The sequence below is a fragment of the Mesoplodon densirostris genome, chromosome 9 (genome assembly GCF_025265405.1).
Source record: "Mesoplodon densirostris isolate mMesDen1 chromosome 9, mMesDen1 primary haplotype, whole genome shotgun sequence".
In the NCBI taxonomy this organism is placed as follows: Eukaryota; Metazoa; Chordata; class Mammalia; order Artiodactyla; family Ziphiidae; genus Mesoplodon; species Mesoplodon densirostris.
Genome location: NC_082669.1, coordinates 7906389 through 7930007, shown reverse-complemented (window position 1 = coordinate 7930007; position 23619 = coordinate 7906389). Strand labels below are relative to the sequence as shown.

The 23619-nt window shown below is 35.2% G+C and overlaps 1 protein-coding gene across 1 annotated transcript in view; it reads right to left on the bottom strand.

Moving 5' to 3' along the window:
• ZPBP (zona pellucida binding protein) overlaps positions 1 to 23619 on the bottom strand; it is an 87584-nt gene that overhangs the window by 4841 nt on the left and 59124 nt on the right. The window contains exon 7 of the mRNA XM_060108625.1: positions 22284 to 22461. Within this exon, the coding sequence (XP_059964608.1) occupies positions 22284 to 22461 (178 nt within the window). The remainder of the gene's footprint in view (positions 1 to 22283; positions 22462 to 23619) is intronic.

Sequence of the window (23619 nt, the reverse complement as noted above, 5' to 3'; positions counted from 1 at the left end):
TTTTTTCCTGGTTGTGAGGCAGGTAAGACTTTTATAAGAGGAAACAAATACAGAAAATAAGCAATAAGACTTATACAATATTAAACAAAAAAATAATGCACCAAAGACAATGTGCACAATGCTAAAAATCAAGTAGCCAAGAATTCTAATTCTAGCTTATATTGAATTAATCAATCTGCAGGAAACACTTATAACATCTGGAAAGAGGAAACATACACTATTTGACAGTCTTGAAGAGGTAGCAAAGACAGCAGGCAAATGGGTCAATGTATTATCATATATTTCAGCAGTGGGCACTCACCACGCTATGTGGTGCACGGGTGGCTAAAACTGAAGCAAAAATTATGTCTACTTGGTTACAAAAAATGAGAGGACAGACTTCTAGGCCACCAGAAGATATAGAAAGTAACGGGAGAAATTCAAGGAAATAGGTAGAAACAGAAGCAGCAACTCTAAAATCTCACATAAACTCCATGCAGATAACTGGCTGATGTGAGACCTTCACATTAGTCAATGATATTGCAAGAAGTTCAAAACCAGTAAGAGTTGGAAAGCTGAACAAACTGAGAAGATGGTGCCTACAATGGGAGAGACAGTTTAGATTTTGAATCTAGCATGTTATTAGGATAAATAATAAACACTCTTCAGAGCAAAAATAAGCCAGAAGACTCTACATAGCACTACCAATAAAGTTTAGGATACAATAAAAATTATTAGATTTTCAAAGACACAGAAAACTAACTCATAGTCAAGAGAAATAAGAGTTTTAAAAAAAAAAGAATAGAGTAACATCAGCAAAGATACTGGCAGCTCCAAATGACAGTCCCAACTAAAGAAACATGAAAATAATCAAGCAAAAACTCTCAGAATTAACTTTGAAAGAACTCTAAAAAACAATCAACATATAGGAAATAGTAAAATGGCAGAAGTAAGTCCTTTCTTATCAGTAATTACTTTTAATGTAAATGGGTTAAATTCTACAATCAGAAGACAGAAACTGGCAGAATGAATATTTATGATCCAACTATATGCAATCTGGAAGAGACTCACTTTAGACCAAATGAAACAATTAGATTGAAAGTGAAAAAGTGGAAAAAGATATTCCATGGAAACTGCAATGAAAAAAGAGCTGGCACTAATTAAAATTAAATAGACTTTAAGTCAAAAACTGTTATAATAAAAAAAGGAAATTACATATTCCTAAAAGGATCAAATCACTAAGAAGATATAACAATTATAAAAATATACACACCAAACAACAGGTACAGAAAATATATAAAGCAAACACTGGCAGAACAGAGGGAGACATAGCTCTACAGCATTACTTGGAGATTTCATTACCTCTCTTCCAATAATGGATAGAGTTTCTAGACAGAGGATCAATAAGGAAATAGAGGACTTGACAACACTATAAACCAAATAAATTAACAGATGTATATAGAACACTTCACTCATAGCAACAGAATACCCATTTTTATCAAGTACACATGCAATATTTTCTAGGATAGACAATATTTTAGGACACAAGACAATTCTTCATAAATTTAAAAAGAATGATATCATACAAATCACAATAGAATGAAGCTACTGAAGAAATCAGTAACATAAGGAAAAGTGGAATGTTCACAAATATGTGGAAATTAAACAACACATTCTTAAAAGGCCAAGAAGATAAAGAAGATATCAAAAGGGAAATTGAAAAACGTATTGAGATGTATTAGAATGAAAGAATAACACACCGAACCATATGAGATTAAGTGAAAGCAGAGGAACATTTATTAGTAGTAAATGCCTATATTGAAAAAAAAGAAAGATTTTAAATCAATAACATAAATTTACACCTGAAGGGATGAGAAAACAACAAACTAAATCTACAGATAGCAGAAGGAAGAAAAAAATTTTAAAGATTAAAGTGAATATTAATGACAGAGAGAATTTAAAAAATAGAGAAAAGCAAGGAAAACAGAATTTGATTTTTATAAAGACTAAAAGGATTGACAAACCTTTAGGTAGATTGAGAAAAAGAGAGAAGAGAGAAATTTCCAGAGTCAGAAAGAAAGATGGAACAACACTACCAAACTTACAGAAATAAAAAGGATAAGCCAATTTTAAGAAAAATTATATGCCACCAAATTAGGTAAACCAGAAAAAAAAAAAAAAAGAAAAATACCTGGAAACACACGTGTTACAAAAACTGACTGAAAAGAAATAGAAAATCTGAAGAAATCTATAACAAGTAAAGATATTGAACTAGTAACTGAAAACCTCCAATAATGAAAATCTCAGGGTGAGATGGCTTCACTGGTGAATACTACCAAACAGAATTAAACAAATTCTTCTCAAACTCTTTCAAAAACAGAAGAGGAGGAAACACTTACTAATCAATCTGTGATATCAGCATTGCCCTGACATCAAAGCCAGATAGAGTTATTACTAAGACAAGGAAATAAATATCAATATCTCTAGAATGCAGATGCAAACATCCTCAACAAAATACTAACAAGCAACTTCCAACACTATATTAAAGTATTATTCACCATAATCAAGTGGGATATATCCCAGGAACTGCAAAGGTGGCTAAACATATAAAAACCAATCAAAGTAATATACTATACAAATAGAAGGGGGAAAAAAAAACCTACATGATCATCTCAATTGATGCAGAAAATGAATTTGACAAAATCCAAAATTTTCATCATAAAAACACTCAACAAACTAGGAACAAAATGAAAAAAAATTCAATCTGATAAAGGGCTTTTATGAAAACCCCAAAGCTAACATCATCTTCAATAGTGAAATACTGAAAGTTTTCCCCCTAAGATCAAGAACAAGGCAAGGATGTCCTAAAGAAAGTTCTAGAGAGAGCAATTAGGCAAGAAAAAGAATAAAAGGCATCTGAATTGTAAAAGAAAAAGTAAACTAATTGTAGATGACATGATTGTGTGTATGTATACACACACACACACACACACACACACACAGGGAGAGAGAGAGAGAAACCTGTGAATACTCATATACACACGGTATTAGAGCTAATAAAGGAATTCAGCAAAGTTGCAGGATACAAGATCAACACACAAAAAGTGGTTATGTCTATACACTAGCAGTGAAAAATCCCAAAAGAAAATTAGAGAAGCAATTATATTTACATGATAATCCACAAAAAATCTAGATGTAAATTGAAGCAAGAAGACTGAAGACTTGTAAAATTAAAATTATCAAACATTGCTGTAAGAAATAAAAGAAGACCTACATAAATGGAAACACATCCTATGTTGGAGAAGTGGAAGACAATATTGTGAAGATGACAATACAATCCAAAGGAACCTATAGACCAATGTATCCTGTATCAAAATCCCTCAGGCTCGTTTTTTTTTTTTTTTAATAACATCTTTATTGGAGTATAATTGCTTTACAATGGTGTGTTAGTTTCTGCTTTATAACAAAGTGAATCAATTATACATATAAATATGTTCCCATATCTCTTCCCTCTTGCATTTCCCTCCCTCTCACCCTCCCTATCCCACCCCTCTAAGGTGGTCACAAACCACAGAGCTGATCTCCCTGTGCTATGTGGCTGCTTCCCACTAGCTATCTATTTTAGGTTTGGTTTTGAAAAGAGGGAATGATGATCCTCAAATTCACATGGAATTGCAAGGGGCCTAAAATATACAACATAGTTTTGAAAAATACAAACCTAGAGTACTCACACTTCTAAATTTCAAAACTCCCTACAAAGCTACCATAATCAAAACAGTGTAGCACTAGAAAAGGAGAGAAGGTACACTAATGGAATAGAACTGAGAGTCCAGAAACAGCCACAGACATCAGTGGTGAACTGATTTTCAACAAGGATGACAAGATCACGCAAGGGGGAAAGAACAGTCTCTTCAGTGAAAAGTCCTGTGACAACCAGATAGCCACATGACAAGAATATATTTGGACCCCTAACTCATACTGTTTTCTAGAACTTACCTCAAATCATCAATGACCTCTTTGAAAAAAAGGAAAGGGGTAAATTTTTCACAATTTTAGATTCCATAATGGTTTTTTAGAAATGACACCAAAAGTATCAGCAATAAAAAAGAAAATAAACTGAACTTTATAAAAATATAAAACTTCTGTGCACAAATGGACATTATTAAGAAAGTGAAAAAACTCTCTGAGAATAGATAAATATTTGCCAATCATACATGTGCTAAGGTCTGAGTATAAAGAATATGTAAATAGCCCTTAGAACTCAACAACAAAAAGAAAGAAAACCCAATTTAAAAAATGAAGAGAGGACTTGCCCAGACATTTTTCTGAAGATATACAAGTGGCCACCAAGTACAGGAAAAAATGCTCAACGTCATTAGTCATTTGGGAAATGCAAGTCAATACTGAGACCCTACTTCACACACAAGGATAGCAATAATTTTTTTAAAGGAAAATAACAAGTGTTGTTGAGAATAGTTACCCTTGTATATTATTAGTAGCACTGTAAAATTGTGCAGGCACTGTGCTAAATAGTTTGAAAACAGCTCAAGAAAGGTAAACACAGGATTGCCTGTGTATAAAGTATAAACAAACAATGTAATATTATTCAACCATAAAAAGGAATGACATACTGATGCATGCTACAATGTGGTTAAATCTTGAAACATTAGGTTAAGTGAAAGAAGCCAGAGAAAAAATGACAAATATTGTATCTTTTCATTTGTATGAAATATCCAGAATAGAGAGAGAAAGCAGACTGGTAGCTGTCAGGGGCTGAAGGTAGAGAAAAATAGGAAGTAACCACTTAATAAGCAAAGAGTTTCTTTTTGAGGTGATTAAAATGTTTGGGAACTAGGTAGAGGTGGTGGTTGCACAGCACCATGTACTAAATGTCACTGAATTATCCACTTTAAAATGTCTTTATGTTATATAAATTTCAACTTGATTAAAAAATGAGTAGAGCTTCATGTGACCCCTGGGCCAATATACATTGGTGTAACATATGTGTAATTGATAACCAAAAAGGGAGGACAGAGAGAGTAATGCAGAAAACAGTAAATGACATATATGACCCCAAAGCCTTGAATTTAGCAAAAGACATAAATGAACAATCCAAAAAACTCTGCAAACACCAACATGAAATGTACAAAACCTCCACCCCTACACACAACATAGTCAAACTGCTATAAATCCCGAGTAAAGATAATCTAAATGCTATGGAGTACAAGTGATGACACATTAAATGCAGGGTGCGAGAGGGAAGAAGTATGAGTAGCAGTTCACTTCTCACTAGAAGCAATAACTGCTAGAAGGCAGTGGAACATTATTCAGTGCTAAAAAGAAATACTACTAAGTGAAGGAAGTCAATCTGAAAAGGCTACACACTGTAGGATTCCAACAATATAACATTCAGGAAAAGGCAAAACTATGGAGACAGTAAAAAGATCAGTGGCTTGGGGATAAAGAATGAATAGGTGGAAAGCAGAGAAAGTTTAGGGTAGTGCAGCCACACTGTATGATACTATAATTGTAAACATATGTCATTACACATTTGTCCAAAAAAACAGAATGTACAACACCATGAGTGAATCCTAATGTAAACCATGGACTTTGGGTGATGATATTTCCATTCATTGTAGATTCATCAATTACAACAAATGTATCACTCTGCTGAGGGATGTTGAGCGGTGGAGGTTAAGCATGAGGGGGGCCAGGGGACATATGGAAAATCTCTGTACCTTACATTCAAATTTGCTTTGAACCCAAAACTGCCTAAAAAATAAAGTTTATTTAAAAAACATGAAAGGTAAAAAAAGACATTTGGTAATACAATTTAGAGACATTGTAGACAATAACCCTGCACTACAAGTAAGGCTAAAAGAAGTTCTTTAGCCTGAAGAGAACAGTGGCCAGATAGAATAAAGGAAATGATTTACCATTTTGCCTGAAACAACCGAAACATAATAACCATAGAAAGACATGGAAAATGGTTTTCAAGAAACTGGACATCAAACCACAAGGGACAGTGATCCCAAGGGACATACAGGAAACAAAATATTGATATATGAGCTCTACAACTGTTGTAGATTATTGCTTTCAGTGAGTTTCTAAATTATGGCAACGGGAACTAAGGTGGAGCTGAGTTCTTCCCTGAACTGAAGAGACAAAGCTGAAGTCCAAGAAGACATTGAATGCAGCTAGTGTTCTTCCTGGGAACCAGAAAGGAGATACTGTGGAGACAGAGAACTCTGGAGATGAGTAGAACATCTCACTTGATTGTATAACAGAAATCAGCATATGTGTCTGAAGAAGCTACCTGAATCTGGGGAAAGGACCATCAATTTTGATAACTTTAGAGGAAAGGGTGCTTGGCAATCACTCAGGCTAAGGAACAGTGTCTGTTCCCAATAACCAGAATAGAAAATTCATATTCAAAAGGCATTGGGTGGAGCACTTAGGAAAGTAGTGGAAAATGATTAGCTTTTGACTGAATGCTGAACCAGAAACACCAATCAGATTAGAAAAACAAGACATGAAATGATCAAATTGTTTTCAATAGTGTATTAATTGCATGTGAAAAAAAGAAGACAAAATTCACAGGAATACAAAAATATGCAGTACCAAATAAGGTAAAATCACAATGTTTGTAATCTACACAAAGATTACTAGGCATGAGAAAGAGGCAAGAAAACACATAATAAAAGGAATAATCAAACAATAAAACCAAACTAGAAAAAAGGAGGTGAAATACTTGTATACTAAAAACTACAAAACATTGCTGAAAGAAACTACAGGAGACCTAAATAAATAGAAAGTCGTTCACTCTGTGGTCATGGTAGGAAGACTTAATATTAAGATGTCAACATTACCCAAAGCAATCTAGATATTCAATGCAATCCCTATGAAAATTCCAACAGCTTTTTTTTTAAAGAAATTGAAAAGCCATTCCTCAATTCATAGTAAATTGCAAGTGGCCCTGAACAGCCAAAATAAAATCTTGAAAAAGAAGAACAAAGCCAGAGGACTCGTATTTCCCAATTTCAAAACATACTACAAAGCTCCAGGAATCAAAACAGACAGACCTACAGACCAATGGAACAGAAATAAACCTACTCATTTATTACCAACTGATTCTTGATAAGGGTGCCAAGTCCACTCAATGTGAAAACAGTAAACTATTCAACAAATGGTGCTGGGAAAACTGTATTTCCACAAGCAGAAAAATGAAGTTGGATCTCTACCTCACGCTATATACAAATATTAACTATGACTTAAATAAAGAGCTAAAAATTCCTAGAAGAAAACATAGGGCTAAATCTTCATGTCTTCTGGTATGGCAACAAAGTTAAAAAATGGATAAATTGGACTTCATCAAAATTTAAAATTTTGTGCATCAAAAGACATTATCAACAACTTTGTTAAATGGCTAAGCAGAAATGTTAACAGGGTCTATCTCTTTCTGGCACAAGATATAAGCACTAATCATAAGAAAGCTGGAGTGATTATATTAATATCTAACAAAGTAGACTTCAATGCAAGGAATATTATCAGGAATAAAAAGGTGTATCATTACATAATGATGGAGAGTCAAGTCATCAAGAAAAGGAGCAATCCTAAATGTCTATTTACATAATTACTGAGTTTCAAAATACTTGGAAGAAAATAAAGGAGAAACAGTCCAATCCACAATATCAGCTGGGAGCTTCAACATTTCACTCTTACAAATTGATTTAACAAGTGGAAACTAGGACAACAGAAATACAGAAGACAACTTCTACTTAAATGCCAGAATAAACTTATTGTTCAAGAAGACATGGAATGGGCTTCCCTGGTGGCGCAGTGGTTCATAGTCCGCCTGCCGATGCAGGGGACACAGGTTCGTGCCCCGGTCCGGGAAGATCCCATATGCCATGGAGCGGCTAGGCCCGTGAGCCATGGCCGCTGGGCCTGCGCGTCCGGAGCCTGTGCTCCTCAACAGGAGAGGCCACAACAGTGAGAGGCCCGCGTACCACAAAAATAAATAGATAAATAAGCACAGTAGAAAGTCTTTGTGACCTTAGGGTAGGAAAATGTTTATTAGAACACAAAAACATGTGAACCACAGAATAAAAAAAATAATAATAAATTGGATTTCTTCAATGTTTTGCTTTGAAAACAAAAATGTAAGCCACAGTCTGGGAAAATAGTCACAGCACATATATCAGAAAAAAAAACTTTTTGTCCATACTAAATTAAGAACTCTTACAACTCAGTGAGAAAAACAACGCACTTAAAAAATGGGAAAGATATTTGAACAGATACTGTGCAAAGGAATACCAATATCCAATAGAAACTTGAAAATGTTTTTTAAAAAGGAAAATTAGGGGCCTCCCTGGTGGCGCAAGTGGTTGAGAGTCCGCCTGCCGATGCAGGGGATACGGGTTCGTGCCCCGGTCTGGGAGGATCCCATATGCCGCGGAGCAGCTGGGCCCGTGAGCCATGGCCGCTGAGCCTGCGCGTCCGGAGCCTGCGCGTCCAGAGCCTGTGCTCCGCAACGGGGGAGGCCACAACAGTGAGAGGCCCGCATACCGCAAAAAAAAAAAAAAAAAAAAAAAAAAAAGGAAAATTAAAATTAAAACCACAATGAGATACCACTACACATACACACATTGGAATGGCCAAAATTAAAAAAAGAGTGAGCATACTATGCTTTGGAAAGTATTTAGAACAACTGGAACTCCACAACCTTTCTGGTAGAACATGAAAATTGTACATCTGCTTTAAAAATAATTTGGCTTTTTTTTTATAAAGTTAAACATACACTTATCATATGACCCAGCAATCGCAATCATAGGTATTTTCCCAGAAGAACTGAAAACACATGTCCACCCAAAGACTTGTACAGGAATGTTCATAGCAGCTTTATTTGTAATGGCCTAAAACTGGAAACAACCCGGATGTCCATCATCAGGTGAATAGATAAATAAAATGTGGTATATCCATACAAGGGACTACTACTCAGCAATAAAGAGGAGCAAACTATTAATACATGAGATAATACTGACGAACCTCAAAATTATGCCGAGTGAAAGAATTCAGACAAAGATTATATATTGCATGATTCCATTTATTAAAAATTATTAAAATGCATGCAAATATATAGTGACGCAGAGCATATCTGCATTTGCTTGGGAATGGATATTGAGGGAGGACTGATTACAAAAAGGCATAAGCAAAATGCAGGGTTACGGCAGAGATCCTCTTCTTGACTGTGGTGATAGTTTCATGGATGTATATGTGTCCAGGTCATAAACTGTATAATTTCAACATGAGTACTTAATTGTATGTCATTGTTGAGCCCAAACAAAGCAAGTTGTAGAGGTTATTTAAGGCAAGACGCCATTTATTGATTATCACGCAAACCAATACTATTTGTCATTGATTGCCTCAATAAGAATTAAAAGTATAAAATTCGGGATTGGGTTAAAAAATATCCAATTCTGATAATGAATGTATCTGAGCAGAAGAGGAAGACAATGGATTGTTGAGGCCTTCACAGGAAGCTTCAGCTGTGTCCTATTTAAATCACTTTAAATCTTAGGATACAAAGCAAGTGACAGAATATGAAATTTGTTTGGAATGGGAGATATGAACATACTTGTTTATAACATCATTTTCTATATTTCTAGATGTTTGAAATATAACATTATAAAGAAAAATTTTATTTCCAAAGAGCGATAATAAATCAAAGACACACACACATACACACACACATGCATCGTTCCCTGAAAACCAAAACTAAACAAGCTTCAAGGTACAGATAGCTTCAATGAGGTATTGAGGGAAAAATTATATAAATTTTACATAAACCATTCAGAAAAAGCAAGAAGAGGGAATGACTGCAATTCATTTTTAAAACAGCAAGTGCCCTAATAATAAAATTGTATAAATATTTACAAGAAAACTATAGACCAAAGTTCCTTATGGATATAGACACAAGAATCCTTAACTAAATGTTAGCATATAAACCTCAGTGATATGTAGAAATTACGAATGATGATCACATATAGTTTATATTAGAGGTCAGTTTATACAAAGTTGGTTTAACTTCTATGTATCGATCAATGCATCATAAAACATGATAAAAGATACAAAACATATGATCATCTCAATGGTGTATACAAGACATGACAAAATTCCATCTCCTTCATGATGAAAAATCAAAATAAATAGAGAATGGAAGGGAATTTCCTTCATCAACCCGATTAATGGCATCTCTTAAAAGCCACCAGCTAGCATCACAGATAAAGGAGAAAGCCCGTGGGCCCTGACAGTTGGAACAGGAAAAGAATGCCAACTCTCACCACTTTTGGTGAGCACTTTTCTGAACATTCTAGCCAGACTAATGGGGGCGATAAAAAGAAATAAAGAGCATGGAAATGGGAAATAAAGCAGTGAAACTGTCTTTATTCCTATGTGAAATGATTAGGTATGAAGAAAATCCCAAAAATAAAAAATAAATTCTTAGAACTGTAAGTTTTAGCAAGGCCACACAATACAAGGTCAATGTTTCTAGAAGAAAATAGGAAAAATTCTTCATGAATTTGGGGTAAGCATAAATTTCTTGGATGGACACAATATCTTTGGTTCCTTAAGAAAAAAAATTAAGAAACTTAGTTTTGTCAAAATTAAAACTTCTGTATTTGAAAGACACCATTAAGAAAGTAAAATGAATATATATGGACCTGTTTCCAGAATACATAAATAAACCTTGTAAGTCAATATTTAGAAGAATAATAACCAGAAAAAGGGTAGAGGAAATGATGTGAACAGTTCACAAAAGAACATATGTGAATGCTCACAGAGAACATGAGAAGATATTTGATATCATTAGCTATAAAGTAAATACAAATTATATCACAAATAAAATAGCACTACACTGATTAAAATTTAAAAGATGGACAATATCAAGACTGCAAGAATGTGAAACAACCAGAAATCTCATACACTGCTTGGTGGACATGCAAAATCATACAACTACTTTGTAAAAGTTTGGGAGTTTCTTAACAGTTAAAAATACTCTACTATATTATCCTAAAACTTAACTCTTATGCATTTACCCAAGAGAAATGAAAACACAGGTCCACAAAAACTTACACAGAAATGTTCATACAAGCTCTATTCACAATAGACAAAAACTAGAAACAACCCAAATGCCTGTCAAAAACTGAATGTATAAATAAACAGTGGTAAATTTAATAAGTAGTTGTGATTGTGAAGTAGCATAAGGGGAAAATTCAGGGAATGGAAATTTCTATATCTTCATAGTGGTACTGGTTAAATGGATGAATACACTTGTCAAAACTCACTGAACTGTACAATTAAAATGTGCACATTTAAAAATGAGTGTGTTTATGACACCTTAATAAAGTTGATTTAAAAATTTTCCCCACAAATACTGCATGATCTAAAAGAGTCAAATTCAGAGGCAGGAAGTAGAATGGTGGTTCCCAGGGGCTGGTGAGAGGGAGAAATGAGGAGATATTACAAAGTTTTAGTTATGCAGGATGAATAAATTCTGGAGAACCAAGTAGAGCAATATGACTCTAATTAACAATATTACATTTCATACTTGAAATCTCGTAAAAGGGTAGATCTTAAATGATCTCACCATACACACACACACACACACACACACACACTCTATATATATATATATATATATTTATGTAACTATGTGAGGTATGGAGCATGATGGATATGTGAATTAGCTTAATTGTGGTGATTATTTCACAATGTATACATATATCAGAACATCAAGTTGTATATCTTAGATACATACAACTTTGTCAATTATACCACAATGAAGATGAAAAACAGACACAGAGATATAACACACTTATGAATATGAAGCCATCTTCTCCCCAAAACATAATCCTATCAGGCTTACTGAAAATGAAAACTGACCAGCTGATTCTAAAATAAATAGGGGAATATAAGGACCTTGTGAAAGACTGTATTTCCCAGAGATGGCTAACAATATATCCATCCCATTCTACACATTCTTACAATTGTGACCTTGTTGAGCAGTAGAATCCATCCGGGTCACCTCCTCTGTTCCTAAGTGGAACTTTGTATGACAGAAGTGACACCAGCTGACTTCTGAGGCTAGATCATGGCTTTCTATTGTTGTCTTAGGACATGAGCTTTTAGATGCATTCCACTGCCATACTGTAATGTAACAGTGCCCAGTGCTCACACAGGGCCAGTTAATGTGTATAATCCCATGAGTTAGTATGGAAACACTCAAGAATAACAGGCTTACAGCCAGAGTAAACAGAAAATTCTTGCCTCAATAGCAGAGAATGACTAGCCTAGACGGAACATTGGTTCAGCCAAATAAATTAAAAGTAAGACCAGAAATAACCAAACTGTTTCCAAACAATTTTTCTGTGTGTAAGAACAAAACGCAATAATGCAAACATATAAAAATACAAAAAATATTCAATGCCAAACAACAGAATATTCACAAATATTTGGCATTCAGTGAAAAATTACTTGGCATGAGGGAGACAAGACAATATGACTCACAATAAGAAAAAAAGTTAATTACAATCTACCCTGAATATGTGGAGAAGGACATTAAAACAATTAATGTAACAATATTCCCTATGTTCAAAACTTAGAAAGCCCAGAGATAAACCCACGCACCTATGGTCAACTAATCTATGACAAAGGAGGCAAGGATATACAATGGAGAAAAGACAGTCTGTTCAATAAATGGTGCTGGGAAAACTGTACAGCTACATGTAAAAGAATGAAATTAGAACACTCCTTAACACCATAAACAAAAATAAACTCAAAATGGATTAGAGACCTAAATGTAAGACCAGACACTATAAAACTCTTAGAGGAAAACATAGGAAGAGCACTCTGACATAAATCACTGCAAGATCTTTTTTGATCCAGCTCCTAGAGTAATGGAAATAAAAACAAAAATAAACAAACGGGACCTAATGAAACTTAAAAGCTTTTGCACAGCAAAGGAAACCATAAACAAGACGAAAAGACAGCCCTCAGAATGGGAGAAAATATTTGCAAATAAATCAACGGGCAAAGGATTAATCTCCAAAATATATAAAAAGCTCATTCAGCTCAATATTAAAACAACAAACAACCCAATCCAAAAATGGGCAGAAGACCTAAATAGACATTTCTCCAAAGAAGACATACAGATGGCCTAGACGCACATGAAAAGCTGCTCAACATCACTAATTATTAGAGAAATGCAAATCAAAACTACAATGAGGTATCACCTCACACCAGTTAGAATGGGCATCATCAGAAAATCTACAAGCAACAAATGCTGGTGAGGGTGTGGAGGAAAGGGAACCCTCTTGCACTGTTGGTGGGAATGTCAACTGATACAGCCACTATGTAGAACAGTATGCAGGTTACTTAAAAAACTATAAATAGAATTACCATATGAACCAGTAATCCCACTACTGGGCATATACCCAAAGAAAACCATAATTCAAAAAGACACATGCACACCAATGTTCACTGCAACACTGTTTACAATAGCCAGATCATGGAAGCAACCTAAATGCCCATCGACAGACAAATGGATAAAGAAGTTGTGGTACATGTATACAATGGAATATTACTCAGCCATGAAAAGGAATGAAATTGAGTCATTTGTAAAGACATGGATAGATCCAGAGACTGTCATACAGAGCGAAGTAAGTCAGAAAGAGAAGAACAAATATCATATATTAACTCATATATGTGGAACCCAGAAAAATGGTACAGATGAACCAGTTTGCAGGGCAGAAATAGAGACACAGAGGTAGATAACGAAAGTATGGACACCAAGCAGGGAAAGTGGCGGGGGGGGTGGCTGTGGGTGTGGGATGAATTGGGAGATTGGGGTTGACATGTATACACTGATGTGTATAAAATGGATGACTAATAAGAACCTGCTGTATAAAAAAGTAAATAAAATTTCAAAAAACGCCAAAACTCAGTAATTCAAAAATATAAAAATACAAAAATATTCAATGCCAAACAACAGAACATTCACAAATATCTGGCATTCAGTGAAAAATTACTTGGCATGAGGGAAACAAGACAATATGACTCATGATAAGAAAAAAAAGTTAATTGCAAACTACCCTGAATATGTGGAAAAGGACATTAAAACAATTAATGTAACAATATTCTCTATGTTCAAAATTTAAGATTAACATATGGAAGATATAAAAAAAGCATTTCAATCAATCTTCTAGAGGCCAAAACCATGCTGTGTGTGATGAAAAACACTCTGGGTAGGATTACTGGTTGACCTGATATTGTAGAAGGAAAGATGACCAATCTTGAAGATACAGCAATAGAAACTACAGAAAATAAAACACACAGAAAAAAATTTTAACGAAGAGATCAACAAAGAGCTGTTGCAAAATATCAGTCAGGTTAATATCCTTTTAATTGGAATCCCTGGAGGAGAAGATGAGACTAATAGAAAAATTATTTGAATAAATAAGTAAAACAATTTTCCAAATTTGAGGAGCACTGAGTGTCCACAAATCCAAGAAAGTGAAATATTCTTCAATAGCAAATTCACACCAGAAGAAATGTTAAATAAAATCCTTCAAGCCATATGAAGAGAACTTCAGGTGGAATTGGGTCTACACCAAGAATGAAGACTGATGGAAAGGATGATTAGATGGGTAAATACGTGTGATTTTTTTCTTATCATTCACATCCTCATAAAAGATAAACTGTTTAATAAACAGAACAATGTAGTGTGGGATCTGTGATGCAGGTAAGCTTAGCTGGGTGGACGTGAACAATAGCACAAAGCTCAGGAGAGAAGAAATGGAAGTATAATATTTTAAGATGCTTATACTTCATATGAAGTGGTATAATATTAATTAAAGGTAGACTGTGATAAATTAATGATATACACCATAAGCCTAAAGTTACCACTAGAATAAAAACTCACAGAACTGTACCTAATAGGTCAACAAAGCAGAAAAATGGAAGCACAAACACTATTCAATTAATTTAACTGAATGTAGAAAAAATGGAAAAAAAGGAGCAAAAAATAAGTTGGGGAAATAGAAAACAGTGAGATGATACACTTGAACCTGACAATACTAGTAGTTACATTAAATTGGATTTAAAGATGCCAATTACAAGGCAGATATTGTCAGACTGGATTTAAAAAGCAAGATCCAACTGTATGTTGCCTAAACAAATACATCTTAAATATGAAGATATAAATTTAAAGTAAGGGGCTAGCAAAAGGCATAGCATTTGTACTGGCTAGTTTTATGTGTCAATTTGGCTAAGCAATACAAGTTATTCAATTAAACACTAATCTAGGTATTGTTGGGCAGGTATTTTGTAGATAAGATTAATGTTTGCTATCAGCTGACTTTAAGGGGTTAATCTGGTGGGACTGATTTAATCAGTTGATAGGCCTAACACCAGAACTGAGGGTCCCTTGAATAAGAAATTCTGCCTGTGGACTTCAGCTTCAGACTGTGGCCAAGAGTTTTTTGTCTGCCCTTCCTGAAGACCTGCCCTATATATTTTGGAATTATCTAGTTAGCAATCACAATTACATAAGCCAATTTCTTGCAATAAATCTCTCAGTATACATATATCCTACTGATTCTTTCCTCTGTTGGAACCCTGAATGATAAACCACGACAACGCTAATAAAAAGAAATCTGTAGTTGGCAGTATTAATATTAGACAAAACAGAAGTCAGAGGAAAGATTATTACAAGGAACAAAAAATATCTCATAATGATAGGGGCATGAATATAACCAGAAGGATATAGCATAAAACATGTTTCAGTAAATTAAAAAGTATTCAAATCACACATATTCTCTCTGACAACTGAATTAAATTAAGTTTCAATAAAAGAAAGATCTCAGGGCTTCCCTGGTGGTGCAGTGGTTGAGAGTCCGCCTGCCGATGCAGGGGACACGGGTTCGTGCCCCGGACCAGGAAGATCCTACATGCCATGGAGCGGCTGGGCCTGTGAGCCATGGCCGCTGAGCCTGCGCGTCCGGAGCAACGGGAGAGGCCACAACAGTGAGAGGCCCACGTACCAAAAAGAAAAAAAAAAAGAGAGAGAGAGAAAGATCTCTGAAAATTCCCATAACATCTGGAAATTAAACACCACAATTCTAAAGAACCAATTGCTTGAAGAAGAAATCCAAAGAGAAATGAACATTATGAAGTGAATGGAAATGAAAATACAACATGTCGAAATTTGTGAGGTGCCACTAAGGCTAGGGAGAAGTTTATATCTTGATGGCCACAAATTATCAAAACATTACACACCCCCAAAAAAAAACCTGAACAGCCGTATGTATTACAGAAATCAAATTTTTAGCAAAAAAAAAAAAAAAACCTAAAAGACAAAAAACATTTACCAACAAAGAAAACAAAATAAAAGGTGTACTCTGTCTTTGCCTTGCTGCTTACAGTAAAATGCAGGAGGAAAGAGATAAATTGATGATAGCACTGCTAAGCAAAAAGGAACCATCATCTGGTAATTAGAAACCTATCCAGTTTTCAAAGAATGCTAAAATCAGGAAGTCCACTGTTAAAAAGCAAGATCTAGAGAGTAATGCTATGGCTGGACAAACTTTTGATACCAAGACTACGTATGTGATTCATAGGTCCACTCAACCATCTTGGAAGAAACCTGGAATTGAGATATGGAATTGCAAGAAAGTTCTGTGCCTCCACAAGAGGTGTCCCACTTGACTAATGATGTGAATACCCATGACATACACAGGAGAACTGCAAGGTTTTTTTTTTTTTTTTTGAGGTATGCGGGCCTCTCACAGCTGTGGCCTCTCCCATTGCGGAGCACAGGCTTCAGATGCGCAGGCTCAGCGGCCATGGCTCATGGGCCTAGCGGCTCCACGGCATGTGGGATCTTCCGGGACCGGGGCACGAACCCATGTCCCCTGCATTGGCAGGCAGACTCTCAACCACTGCGCCACCAGGGAAGCCCACTGCAAGGTTTTTAAGAATGTTTTACAGCAGAAACACTGCTAACTTGGACTAAACGGAACAGAGACAGGATCAAATTAAAGACATTTTTTAGATTTCCAAAATTCTACAAGCAGGAAATGGGCTGGTAGAATTATCATCTGCAAACATGCACTACCCTTGAATAAAAAAGGAATGACTCCCATGGAAAAGTAATAGGTCCAGAGGCAGACCAAGTCAGACCCACAGGCCTGAAACAGGAGATAATGGTACTTCCATGGACTAGAATGAAGTGCCTGAGAAAATATTTGAAGAGATTATAGTTGAAAACTTCCCTAATATGGGAAAGGAAATAATTAATCAAGTCCAGGAAGCACAGAGAGTCCCATACAAGATAAATGCAAGGAGAAACATGCCAAGACAACATATTAATTAAACTGTCAAAAATTAAATACAAAGAAAACATATGAAAAGCAGCAAGGGAAAAACAACAAATAACACACAAGGGAATCCCCAAAAGGTTAACAGCTGATCTTTCAGCAGAAACTCTGCAAGCCAGAAGGGACTGGCAGGATATATTTAAAGTGTTGAAGGAGAAAAACGTACAACCAAGATTACTCTACCCAGCAAGGATCTCATTCAGATTTGATGGAGAAATTAAAACCTTTACAGACAAGGAAAAGCTGAGAAAGTTCAGCACCACCAAACCAGCTTTACTACAAATGCTGAAGGATCTTCTCTAGGCAAGAAACACAAGAGAAGGAAAAGACCTACAATGACAAATCCAAAACAATTAAGAAAATGGGAATAGGAACATACATATCGATAATTACCTTAAATGTAAATGGAATAAATGCTCTCACCAAAATACACAGACTGGCTGAATGGATACAAAAACAAGACCCATATATATGCTGTCTACAAGAGACCCACTACAGACCTACAGACACATACAGACTGAAAGTGAGGGGATGGAAAAAGACATTCCATGCAAATAGAAACCAAAAGAAGGCTGGAGCAGCAATTCTCATATCAGACAAAATAGACTTTAAAATAAAGACTATTAGAAGAAACAAAGAAGGACACTACATAATGATCAAGGGATCGATCCAAGAAGAAGATATAACAATTGTAAATATTTATGCACCCAACATAGGAGAACCTCAATACATAAGGCAAATACTAAAAGCCATAAAAGGGGAAATCGACAGTAACACATGCATAGTAGGGGACTTTAACGCCCCACTTTCACCAATGGACAGATCATCCAAAATGAAAATAAATAAGGAAACACAAGCTTTAAATGATACATTAAACAAGATGGACTTAATTGATATTTATAGGACATTCCATCCAAAAACAACAGAATACACATTTTTCTCAAATGCTCATGGAACATTCTCCAGGATAGATCATATCTTGGGTCACAAATCAAGCCTTGGTAAATTTAAGAAAATTGAAATTGTATCAAGTATCTTTTCCGACCACAACGCTATAAGACTAGATATCAATTACAGGAAAAGATCTGTAAAAAATACAAACACATGGAGGCTAAACAATACACTACTTAATAACGAAGTGATCACTGAAGAAATCAAAAAGGAAATCAAAAAATACCTAGAAACAAATGACAATGCAGACACGATGACCCAAAACATATGGGATGCAGCAAAAGCAGTTCTAAGAGGGAAGTTTAGAGCAATACAATCCTACCTTAAGAAACAGGAAACATCTCGAATAAACAACCTAACCTTGCACCTAAAGTAATTAGAGAAAAAAGAAAAAAAACCCTGCAAAGTTAGCAGAAGGAAAGAAATCATAAAGATCAGATCAGAAGTAAATGAAAAAGAAATGAAGGAAGCAATAGTAAAGATCAATAAAACTAAAAGCTGGTTCTTTGAGAAGATAAACAAAATTGATAAACCATTAGCCAGAATCATCAAGAAAAAAAGGGAGAAGAATCAAATCAATAGAATTAGAAATGAAAAAGGAGAAGTAACAACTGACACTGCAGAAATACAAAAGATCATGAGAGGTTGCTACAAGCAACTCTATGCCAATAAAATGGACAACCTGGAAGAAATGGACAAATTCTTAGAAATGCACAACCTGCCAAGACTGAATCAGGAAGAAATAGAAAATATGAACAGACCAATCACAAGCACTGAAATTGAAATTGTGTTTAAAAATCTTCCAACAAACAAGAGCCCAGGACCAGATGGCTTCACAGGAGAATTCTATCAAGCATTTAGAGAAGAGCTAACACCTATCCTTCTCAAACTCTTCCAAAATATAGCAGAGGGAGGAACACTCCCAAACTCATTCTACGAGGCCACCATCACCATCACCCTGATACCAAAACCAGACAAAGATGTCACAAAAAAGAACACTACAGGCCAATATCACTGATGAACATAGATGCAAAAATCCTCAACAACATACTAGCAAACAGAATCCAACAGCACATTAAAAGGATCATACACCATGATCAAGTGGGGTTTATTCCAGGACTTCAAGGATTCTTCAATATACACAAATCAATCAATGTGATACACCATATTAATAAATTGAAGGAGAAAAACCATATGGTCATCTCAATAGATATAGACAAAGCTTTCAACAAAATTCAACACCCATTTATGATAAAAACCCTGCAGAAAGTAGGCATAGAGGGAACTTTCCTCAACATAATAAAGGCCATATATGACAAACCCACAGCCAGCATCATCCTCAATGGTGAAAAACTGAAAGCATTTCCACTAAGATCAGGAATAACACAAGGTTGCCCACTCTCACCACTCTTATTCAACTTAGTTTTGGAAGTTTTAGCCACAGCCATCAGAGAAGAAAAGGAAATAAAAGGAATCCAAATAAGAACAGAAGATGTAAAGCTGTCACCGTTTGCAGATGGCATGATACTATACATAGAGAATCCTAAAGATGCTACCAGAAAACTACTAGTGCTAATCAATGAATTTGGTAAAGTAGCAGGATACAAAATTAATGCACAGAAATCTCTGGCATTCCTATATACTAATGATGAAAAATCTGAAAGTGAAATCAAGAAAACACTCCCATTTACCATTGCAACAAAGTATAAAATATCTAGGAATAAACCTACCTAAGGAGACAAAAGACCTGTATGCAGAAAATTATAAGACACTGATGAAAGAAGTTAAAGATGATACAAATAGATGGAGAGATATACCATGTTCTTGGATTGGAAGAATCAACATTGTGAAAATGATTCTACTACTCAAAGCAATCTACAGATTCAATGCAATCCCTATCAAACCACCACTGGCATTTTTCACAGAACTAGAACAAAAAACTTCACAATTTGTATGGAAACACAAAAGACCCCGAATAGCCAAAGCAATCTTGAGAACAAAAAATGGAGCTGAAGCAATCAGGCTCCCTCACTTCAGACTATACTACAAAGCTGAGTAATCAAGACAGTATGGTACTGACACAAAAACAGAAATATAGATCAATGGAACAGGATAGAAAGCCCAGAGATAAACCCACGGACATATGGTCACCTTACCTTTGATAAAGGAGGCAGGAATGTACAGTGGAGAAAGGACAGCCTCTTCAATAAGTGGTGCTGGGAAAACTGGACAGGTACATGTAAAAGTATGAGATTAGATCACTCCCTAACACCATACACAAAAATAAGCTCAAACTGGATTAAAGACCTAAATGTAAGGCCAGAAACTATCAAACTCTTAGAGGAAAATATAGGCAGAACACTCCATGACATAAATCACATCAAGATCCTTCTTGACCCACCTCCTAGAGAAATGGAAATAAAAAAAAATTTAAAAATGGGACCTACTGAAACTTCAAAGCTTTTGCACAGCCAAGGAAACCATAAACAAGACCAAAAGACAACCCTCAGAATGGGAGAAAATATTTGCAAATGAAGCAACTGACAAAGGATTAATCTCCAAAATTTACAAGCAGCTCATGCAGCTCAATAACAAAAAACAAACAACCCAATCCAAAAATGGGCAGAAGACCTAAATAGACATTTCTCCAAAGAAGATATACAGACTGCCAACAAACACATGAAAGAATGCTCAACATCATTAATCATTAGAGGAATCCAAATCAAAACTACAATGAGATATCATCTCACACCAATCAGAATGGTCATCATCAAAAAATCTAGAAACAATAAATGTTTGAGAGGGTGTGGAGAAAAGGGAACACTCTTGCACTGCTGGTGGGAATGTGAATTGGTACAGCCACTATAGAGAACAGTACGGAGGTTCCTTAAAAAACTAAAAATAGAGCTACCACACGGCCCAGCAATCCCACTACTGGGCATATACCCTGAGAAAACCATAATTCAAAAGGAGTCATGTACCAAAATGTTCATTGCAGCTCTATTTACAATAGCCAGGAAATGGAAACAACCTAAGTGTCCATCATCAGATGAATGGATAAAGAAGATGTGGCACATATACACAATGGAATATTACTCAGCCATAAAAAGAAACAAAATTGAGCTATTTGTAATGCGGTGGATGGACCTAGCGTCTGTCATACAGAGTGAAGTAAGTCAGAAAGAGAAAGACAAATACCGTATGCTGACACATATATATTGAATTTAAGAAAAAAAAATGTCACGAAGAACCTAGGGGTAAGGCAGGAATAAAGACATAGACCTACTAGGGAATGGACTTGAGGATATGGGGAGGGGGAAGGGTAAGCTGTGACAAAGTGAGAGAGTGGCATGGACATATATACACTACCAAATGTAAAATAGATAGCTAGTGGGAAGCAGTCACATAGCACAGGGAGATCAGCTCGGTGCTTTGTGACCACCTAGAGGGGTGGGATAGGGAGGGTGCGAGGGAGGGAGACGCAAGAGGGAAGAGATATGGGAACATATGTATATTTATAACTGACTCACTTTGTTATAGAGTGGAAACTAGCACACCATTGTAAAGCAGTTATATTCCAATAAAGATGTAAAAAATTAATAATAAAACACTTCTCAAGTCATATTATCAAAAAAAGAAAAAGAAGATAAATCACTCTAGTTGTCTCATAACTAGTATTTGTGCTTCCTCCCAGACAACTGCCTAACACCTAAACCCCTCTTCAGTCTAGTATTAAAACAAGGCCAGAATTAATTTGGCCTTTTTCTTTCAAATCTTCAGATTGACATAGTGTTTTCAAACACACTACTTCAAACCTAAATGATAGTAAAAATAAGTGAAAGACATTCACTTAGGCATGATGAAGACAGTGAGTTTTCATATGTATAAACCATAAAATCATAGTTCATTACATACCACAGCACTCAGGACATTTTGGGTGTTTCAGGATATTCATTCCATACCCTGGGAAGCAGCGATTAATCCAAACCATCTGGAGAGTACCATCAATGTAGTATATCTCAGGCAACGGCTCTGCACGTCTGCCCTGAACTTCCACTTGTTGATCAAAAAATCTCTCTATGAGATTTTTAGCCTGAAATAGAAATACAGTATGAAAAAATTATCACATAAATGTAATTTTAGAACAAATAAGGACGCTTATGTATTTAGAAGCAGGGGAAACAAATTCTCCAGGTCCTTATTTTTTCTTGAATTCATAGGATATAAATAACACCTGTAAAACTGAAAAGATATCACCTATAAACCTCAAATATTTCTAAATGCACTTCCATATACAACACAAAGAAAATATTTCAATATATAACCAAACTTCTTGGTCCCTTTGGTTTTGAATAATATATGGATGGGCATAACAGCAAAAACAAGAGAGCTCTTTGAAATTAAATGTACCTTCAGAAGGGTACTCTAACAATTAAATGTTCTTAAAGAAATATACTTTAAGAATCTTTAAGAAGCATATCCTGAGACATCTGCTCCACTCTTTAAATAAAGAAAAATTAGGTTTAAAGATGGCATACAGCACATGTTAAAACTTCTAGCTCTGTTTCAAAAATCAAATTTACAAAATAATTAAGGCATAATTCTGATCTATAATTAATTACCTTTTTACTTGTAGTAATTATTCTGGCTTGACTCCGAAAAGTAACAAGAGGCTTATACTTTTCAGTGGCTGGCAAGCCTTACCTGGTAAAGCATGAGGTATGGTCATGAGTTCACACCCTCTGCAAGCTAGTTAGTTCTGCTCAGTTCTCCTATGCTCACCTGCACCTCTCATGTAGTCAGAAGCAGGGGTAAATGAAATCATGCTCATCTATAACCACTAATGGTGCATCTCAATCTACTGACTTCTCCAGATACCTTACAAATTACATCCCTCTGATGAAAATTTCTAGAAATAAATGTAAAAATGTTTTTCAATATACTGCATTCAACTCATTCTATTACTGAATTACTATATTTTTACAGTCTAAATTGTTTTCTTGTACATCTAATAAATTCTGTCAAATTTCCTGCTATTTACAATTTTGGTTAAGGAAGTGCTTATGAATTAATTAGCTACAAATATGGTATCCAATTAACTACATTTAAATGCAAGACTAAAATAAAAGTATCAGGAGACATGATCAGAATCACTTGGCTTCCTGACACCCTATGCAGGAAAAAAAAAGAAAAAAAAAAAAAAACAATGAAACTATACCTCTCAAAACCTGACAAGAACAAAAATTATCAT